The 8549-nt window shown below is 45.0% G+C and overlaps 1 protein-coding gene across 3 annotated transcripts in view; it reads right to left on the bottom strand.

Annotated features, from left to right (window-relative positions):
- Window positions 1-4281: 4281 nt before the first annotated feature.
- LOC114698743 (T-cell ecto-ADP-ribosyltransferase 2-like) overlaps window positions 4282-8549 on the bottom strand; it is a 60201-nt gene continuing 55933 nt past the window's right edge. For 2 of the 3 annotated variants that reach the window (XM_037197004.1, XM_037197001.1), the window contains exons 2-3: window positions 7888-7956; window positions 6146-6924 (exon numbers count right to left, since the gene is read on the bottom strand). In XM_037197004.1, the coding sequence (XP_037052899.1) occupies window positions 6148-6924; window positions 7888-7938 (828 nt within the window). In that variant the 5' untranslated portion in view covers window positions 7939-7956 and the 3' untranslated portion in view covers window positions 6146-6147. Of the gene's footprint in view, window positions 4581-6145; window positions 6925-7887; window positions 7957-8549 lie in introns of those variants that run through there. The other variant, XM_028877566.2, reaches the window with a different exon arrangement.

Raw genomic sequence — 8549 nt, 5'->3', positions numbered from 1 at the left:
CGGTAACACCATAAAAGGAAATGTGGCTGATTTTCCGTTCTATCTGGCTGCAGCCACCAGGTGAGCCAAGACAGGTGCACACACACCATCCAGGAGCTGTGGAAGTAGTCAATGTGATATTGCTTTCTTATGAGGGTCTTCTGCTAGCAGTAGTACCAGTTCTCTGGGCTGTGCAGGATTTCCCACATCACCCAGTGGGATAACATGTGCAGGCTGAAATACAAGGCCAAGCAGGAGACTTGTCTGCCCTGGTGGGCCCAAACATACAGTTTCTAAGTATGTAACTATGGTGAGCCTGTTCATCATGAAACAGCTGGTGTGTATGATGTCTTCAGTCTGTTACTGAGGAGAGGGCTGGGCACTGCCCAGAATTCTTACAGGATTGGAGAGTCCACATATAAATTCTTTGAGGTTCTTGCCACTGATTCATTCCATAAAGCTACCACTGGAGCTTGCGATGCCATCAATCACTCGCCACACTGTTTTCTGAGACAGAGTCTCTCTCTGAACCGGCAGTTCACCTATTTGACAACACTAGCAAGCATCAGGGCTTCTCCGCTCTCAGTTCTGGGATTATAGGCACAGGCTGCCATGCCTGACAGATGCTGGGAATCCAAACGCAGGTCCTCACACTTGTGTGGCAAGCACATTGCCACCTGAGCCATCCCCCAGCGCCTACATATTTTTATCTAAGTAAGTTTTCTTTCCTAAGTGAGAGTATAAGATAGTCTATTAGGTACATTGTACACATCCCTAATAAGAAAGGAGTAAGATATAAACATATGTCCAATAAGCTCAAAGGAATTCTTCCTATAGTAGGTCACAGGGAAGCTGAGACGCATGTTGGTCATAAACATGGTTCATAACTTGGAATTTGAGGTTTTCTTCGAGAAAGGGTTATTGTTCTCTGTAAGCAGTTTGGTCAGTCGTGTGGAACTCCTTGACTCTTAGCCAACGTGAGACTTAAGCCAGACCCAAAGGAGGCTCTTTTCCTGTGTCCCCTCTCCTTCAGCTCGCCTCTCATTTTAGCCTACTTCAGTAGAACTTGCCTGATGAGGTTATTATGAATAAAATTGCTTGTGGGTGTATGTGTGTGGGTACATGCGCTGTGGCAAGTGTGTGGAGATCAGAAGACAAACTGCAGGAGACGGCTCTCTCCCTCTGCCATACGGGTCCTTCAGATCTAACTCGGGTTATCAGATGCCCCACCTGCTGAGCTCTCTTGATGGCCCTACCTTAGAATTAAATCTGTAAACGTGTAAGGTGCTCGTCACAGTCAGTACCTGATATGTACTAAGTACCCAGTTCACTTTACTATTCAGGTTTGCTATAGTTTGAGTGTGAAAGTCTCCCCTCCCTGACAGGATCATGTGTTTGAACACCTGGTCCCCAGCTGGGAGCACTGGTTGGGGAGGATGTAGGGGACTTTTGGAACATGGGGTGTAGATGGCCTACCAAGCGTTATAGCTTAGCCTTGCTTCAGGCTGAAGCTCCCTGGTCCCAGTCTGTGCCCTGGATGAAATGCTTGCTCCAGGTATCGACTGCCACAGGGGGAGCCCACTTGAAAGAATTTTTGTTTCGTTTTGTTTTGTTTTGTTTTTTCAGACAGTGTCCCTTTGTGTAGCCCTGGCTGTCCTGGATATCTCTATGTAGACCAAGGTGGTCTTGAACTCAGAGATCTGTCTGCCTCAGCCTCCCGCTGGGATTAAAGGCCGGCACCACTAGGCCTGACTCTTGGTGGACTCAGTGCCCTGAACTGTGAGCTGAAGTGAGTCCTCCTTCCCTTAACTTGCTCCTGTTGACTATTTGATCATGGCAATGAGAAAACTAATTAATACAACATTTTTATAATCACGCAGTTCTCTTTATCTTTGATTTTTTTTTGTCTTAAATATTTCTCAAATCATTGGGTTTGTTATAAATTTCCTTTTTTTTCGTCCTTCCAGGAACCTCGGAGGTGTTTTTTGAAGTTGGAGGTAGTTCCTGCATCCAGGGACGACTATGAGCAGAGCCCCGGGGTGGTCTTTAGGCATGGAGAAGAAATAAGTTCCCCCTCTCTCCTCTGTTGCTCGGATGCTAAATAGTCTCCTGAATTTTCATAATAATTTTTCACATTTAAGCCTTTAATTTCTTTGGGATAATTCTTACGTACAGTGTCTTGAAAAACAAAGAGATTCCAAATTTAGTTTTGAGATCAAATTGGCTTTTAGTAGCCACTCCAAAGTCAGGCACCATCTCATCCCATACAACAGAACGAGTGTTCTATCTACTGAGCCTAGGGAGTCAGATTCAGAGGCTAGAAAGAGCCAGAGCGTGGTTCCAAATGATGGTTTCCCATGAATTTTATTTAGCAGGCACATGTGGGGATCAGAGAGCCAATTGTCCTCCCTCCATTTATTGACTCTGCTTTTCCACCGTGAGTTTCGAGGCCACCCCTGCCATACACTTCCTGTCTGCCTGCATGGTTTATTCTCTTGACCATATCCCCAGTGTTCTTGTTTTGTTTTGTTTTGTTTTGTTACATCACTACCACAGTTTGCCCTCCCTCCTCTGCTCCCAGCTCCCCACCCCTTCCTCCACTCCCCCTTTCTCTTCAGAAAAGGGTAGGCCTCCCATGGATATCGAACTAGCCATGGTATATCAAGTTCCAGTAAGACTCTGTACCTCCCCTTGTGTTAAGGCTGGACCAGGCAACCCGTAGGAGGAAAGGGACCCTAAAGCAGGCAACAGAGTCGGAGACAGCCCCTGCTCCCACTGTTAGGAGTTCAACAAGAAGACCAAGTTACACAACTGTAACGTATGTGCAGAGGGCCTAGGTCAGTCCCATGCAGGCCCCCTGGTTGGTGGTTCAGTCTCTGTGAGCACCTATGAGCCCAGATTACTTGATTCTTCGAGTTTTCTTCTGGTGTCCTTGACCCCTCTGCCCGCCCCTGGCTCCTACAATCCTTCCTCCCACTCTTCTGCAGGATTTCCCAAGCTCCACCTAGTGTTTGGTGTGGGTCTGCATTTGTTTCCAGCAGTTGCTGGATGAAGCCTCTCTGATGATGACAATTGGACTAGGCACTAGAGTATAGCGGAATATCATTAGGAATCATTTCGTTGACCTTTTTTGCCAATTGTGTTTGATTCTATCCTAGACCTCTGGGTCATTTCAGGTCCCTCTGGGTCCAGGACCTCCAGGCCTTGTCAGGTGTGAGCTCACTTTCAGGGCATGGTTCTCAATCTGGACCAGTCATTGGTCGGCCACTCTGATAATATCTCTTCCTTCCTTCCTTCCTTCCTTCCTTCCTTCCTTCCTTCCTTCCTTCCTTCCTTTCTTTCTTTCTTTCTTTCTTTCTTTCTTTCTTTCCTTGAGACAGGTCTCACCATGTATCTTTGGCTGACCTCAAACTCACATCATTCACCTGCCTAAGCCTCCTGAGTGCTGTAAATAAAGGCGTGGACCACCACAAACAGATCTCTAGCGATAATTTTATTTGCTTTTGCACCAATTAAATATTTGTTGTTGCTTACAGGCAGTCAAAGACACGATTGTCTTCAGGCAGGGAGGATGAGGAGAGGGAATAAGGGAAGCTTCATACACAAGGGCTAAACCCACTCAGGGTGAGTACAGGACACAGACATCCTGGTCAATGTATGCCGCAAAATGGGCCCGTCTGGGTTGCTGAGATGGCTCAGCAATGCTTGATGTGTGAAACTGACAACCTGAGTTTGATCCCTGGAACCTGCATGAAGGTGGAAGGCAAAAGTCGATGCCACAGAGTTGCCCTCTGACCCCTAAACACATTTCAAGGAATGAACACACACACACACACACACACACACACACACACACACACACACACACACCAGGCAATATAGTAATAATAACGTTTTAAAAATTAATGTGCTTATCCATGTCCTCAGAAATGATCAGAGAGTTATTGAAATAGGCTGACAGATCTCAGTAGCTGGCTGTATTTCTGATGGGGTAGAGTAGGGAGTGGACTTGATCTACGTCAGCTCTTACATTTATGGTCCACTCAATTTGTCGTACAGGATTATCTGTGAGAAATATACAAGATAAACTTTCTCAGCTGTGGACATGTGAGCAACAGCCCTCATGCCTTAGGAGAGATTCTCAAAGAAATAATACGGCCTATAGAAATAACAAGTCACAGAAATCAAGGTATGGTTATAAATGGTTTATTTTGCTAGATTATAACATTAATCACATATTGCATAGTTTAAAACTGTTACTGCTGACCATGCAGACAAACATTGCTTTTTGATCATAGCAAAGTGTCAAAGGGTAGTAAATTTGAAATCAGAGCATATAATTCCAACCACAGAACCAGCAGGTTCTTTGGGTGTCTATGGAAGTCATGAATGCTAAAGTAGATCTCCCCCAAAATGATCACACCCAACATTCTACCACACACCTTAGAGAACCAGCCAAGTTCTTGCCCCTGGGCCTCCCTTCAACACTCAGACCCATGAACTGCAGGCAGGAGAGGGCTACAGCTCAGCAAGAGGCAGCAGCTGCACCAGGAGACCAGGTAGCACCACAAGCAGCAGGAATGCCCGGCTGTCTCTGACTCCTGTAGATGGGAGGAGAAAGAAAGGATTCATGTGGGCTATCTCAAGACAAGGATAGCTCTCCTAAACATTCAGAACTTTACATCCAGCTCAAAACCCAAGAGAATAGACAAGAGAATAGACTCTAGGGGGCCAGTTGCCTGGCTAGACTCTTCTGGCTTCCTCAGATTTCTAAAGTTCTCAAGTACCAGGATGTGAGCAAACTGATGGATCCCCACCACTTCCAGGGTCCTGTGCTCTAAGACACTGACTGGGGATAAAAAACCTTTCCTATCCAGAGTCCTCCTGGCTTTCTAGGGATCCAGACAGGCTTTTTCTTCTTTGCCCAGAAGGAGGTTTCTGGGTCTGAACCTTCTGAAAGTCTATAGTTGCATCAGTGTGTATTCCTTCTATGACAGCTGGTGTGAACCAGAACTTACCTGTGGTTCTCAGCCTGCCTGGACATCAACCATTTGACCCAGAAGGGCAGCATCTTTCTGGCTGGACTGTGGACCTGGGTAGGGGTCATGCTTTCCTTGGGTTTGATATAAATTCAAATTCCTCTATGCAAAAACACGAAGCCCCTGTGATCACTTCCTTCTCCAAAGACTTCCCATGTTCCCAGAAACCCTAGAGTGTCAGAGCTGATTAGACCTAAGATTGCTCTGTACTCAGTAGTCTAACTGTAGCTCATTTCAGGTTCTTCCTGGCCTCTCACTCAATCTTAACTTCCTAGGTCAACATTTAGTGCAGCCTGGATGTAAGTAAGTAATCCAGACACTGTGCAGATCCTGAGTGGTGGGCATAGGAGACAAGGTCTCTAGAGTGTGAGCAAGTGATTTTCCTGTGAACGTTGAGGTCCAAACCAGCATGAGTTTGGATCAGATGATTGAGATGTATACATGGTTCCTCATATTTAAAAATGAAAGACATTTGCGGATTGATATCTACATGTCAATCATATGTCTTGAATGCCTCTCTCTTAATTCTCAAAGCAATGCTACTAGAATATTTGTCATTTGGGTCTTTATCATTCAAATGGGGAAACAGAGGCACAGACATTTGATAACTTGCCAAGAGTCACAGAGCTAGTGATGTTTGAACCAGATTACCATGGAGTCTGATTCCAAACCTATGACAGAGAGCATAGTACAGTAATTTTCTCTGGAATATTAAAGAAGGAGTACTATGATAAGTGATATTTGAACTATGCCTTAAAAAGTAATCACCAAACTAAAATTGATGGTGTCTTTGCTTGCATAGAATGAGAACTGTGGTCAAGGGATGAAGAGAGAACCCACACCACAAGGAATGATGGGTATACAGCCATAAAGATCCCCAAACACGGGGAAGCTTTGGTTTGAAATTATGAATAAATACCTGCTGACGGCACTTCTCACTCCTCCCAGGGCTGGGCCTGGTAATAGCATTTTCTTGAAGTCCCTTACTGTGTTCAACCATTTCTGATACACCATCACTGAGGTATGTGCCCCTTGGCTTTACCAATGCTACCCCTCATCATTCTAGGCACTCTCCCCATGTACATGGTCTACCAGGTGTCTTCTGGTAGGGAGCACCCCCTCTTCCATTTCATGATGTCCCCACCAGCTCCACCTCTAACACAGACCCAGACTCACCTGAGCTGCTGAAATGACTGCTGTTGGTAGAACCGCTATAGAAGCAATTGAAGTTGCTCTTCTCTCTTTGAGGGGAGTTCAGAAAAATTTTGTCATACCCTTTTCCACTTGCTGTTATGGTGACATTGTGATATACTTCATAGCCTGGAATTAATACCTCCTTTTGTTTAGGTTTGTAGGAAAATTCACTTATGTTAGCCCCCAAGCAGGTTCTGATGGTAAACAGTGTCCCACTAACACCACCAAAGATGTAAAGAGCTACTCTCTCTTCCAAAGATGAAGACGCGAACTGCCCAAACCGCACAGAGCCCTTCCCACTGTAATTAAACTTGTTCCTGGTGCCTCTGTAAACTGAGTAACAACTCTGGTTACTCAGAAGCTGAAGGGCTCTTGTTAGGTAGTAATGGAAGGCCTTGTAATGGAAGTTAGTGGTATTTTTCTTGAATTCTCTAACAGCTCTGTTAAAATCTTCATGGATGTTCCCGGTGTAGGCCACTACAGCTGTTCCGTGGAAGTCATGGAAACCTTTGGGAGTCCTCATTGTATTTTTTATCTCCTTCCATCGTTTCTCTGCCTGTTCCCACTCAAGTTTTAATTGCTCATTCATGTTGAAGTCTTCTTGTAACAGCTGGGGTGCTTTTCTCTCCATGTCTTCAACACAGCCCTCATACTGATCATCAAATGCATTGGGAGCCATGTCCAGGTCGGAAGGCTCAGTCAGGCCTGTCACCTGAAAGAGAGAAGTATGTGGTTGTATTGTGTTCCCCAAAATATTGTGTACTCTAATAAATTTATCTGGGGTCAGAGAACAGACAGCCACTAGATACAAAGGCTAGAAAATGGTGGCACTCACACCTTTAATCCTAGCATTCCAGAGATAGAAATCCATCTGGGATCTCTGTGAGTTCAAGGCCACATTGGAAACAGCCAGGCATGGTGACTCACGCCTTTAATCCTAGGGAGTGATGGTAGAAAGCAAAAAGGTATATAAGGCATGAGGACCAGACACTAGAGGCATTTGGCTGGTTAAGCATGTGGCTGGTTAAGCATTCAGGCTTTTGAGCAGTAATTCAGCTGAGACCCATTCCGGATGAGGACTCAGAGGCCTCCAGTCTGAGGAGACAAGACCAGCTGAGGATCCGGCGAGGTGAGATAGCTGTGGCTTGTTCTGTCTCTCTGATCTACCAGCATGGACCCCAATAACTCGCCTCGGGTTTGATTTTATTAATAAGAACTTTTAAGATTCCTGCAACAGAAGTAGGTTCTTTGTTACTAGATAAGTTTGCTAAGTTATCAGCATGTGCTGGGTGCTGTCTGGAGCTGACAGCAAGAGATGTCACATACTCCAACCTCACAAACGGTACATGCATGGACACAATCTCATTATGTTATAAGCGGAGCAGAAAGGAAAGGCTGATTTCTGATTGTTTAGTATTTACAGATTCTATAGTTTTTCTTCTAATGCTTAGTTAGTATACAAAATAACAGGCCTCATCATGACATTTTCACACACGTATATCACTGTATGTTGCTCATATTCATCACACACAACCTTCCCCTTACTGATATTATCTTTTCAATACTTGTGCTGTCTACCACCCTCTAACTGCAGACTGAACCCTGGGAACTGTAATATTACCAAGATGTGGGCAGGAGAAAGCAAGGTCAACAGAATATGGGTTGAGAATATTACCTGCTGGATTAATAACCAAGTCAGGAGGAACACATGAACTTTTGATGTCATCTTCAAGTTCAAACACAGCTGCAAGGAAATACAAGACAATGAAAGAGGGGTACACACAGTATTGTAACAGTCTGTTGATGGATCTGCTCTGCCTCAATGACTGAATCTCCATTTTACATCTGCAGGTCCAGGCTCCTTCCTGCTCACACTGCTCCCAGGATGGCTTATCAGGACACTGAATAGCTCTGCTTGGGTCCCTTTCCAGAACTGAAGTGACTGTCGTCCTCTCTCCCCAGTAAGGACCTATAATCAATCAATCCTGGTAACACACAGAGCTATGTACGTATCATGTAGGCTGCCAAGAGAATCGGGTCATATTTTAGCAGATGTGTCTTCGGCCTTGATGTTTTACTTGCACAGATACTTTTCTTCTCCATATTTGATTAGCATGTGGCTTACATTTACCTCTGAATGTCTTTTAATGCTGTCAGTATTCACTGTGTCCTATGATTTAAATACGGTTGTCCTTCAAAGATCTCCAGTGTGGCCATATGAAGATAGTGAAACTTTTAAGAGGTGAGGTCTACTGGGAAGTGACCAGGTCCTGGAGGACATCACCATCAGAAGAGATCATTTCAGCCCTTAGGATCCTACCCAGTTCCTGCAAGAGC

The sequence above is a fragment of the Peromyscus leucopus genome, chromosome 1 (assembly GCF_004664715.2).
Source record: "Peromyscus leucopus breed LL Stock chromosome 1, UCI_PerLeu_2.1, whole genome shotgun sequence".
NCBI classification, from domain to species: Eukaryota; Metazoa; Chordata; class Mammalia; order Rodentia; family Cricetidae; genus Peromyscus; species Peromyscus leucopus.
Note: the sequence above shows the minus strand (reverse complement) of the source record. Positions and strands in the feature narration are given on the sequence as shown.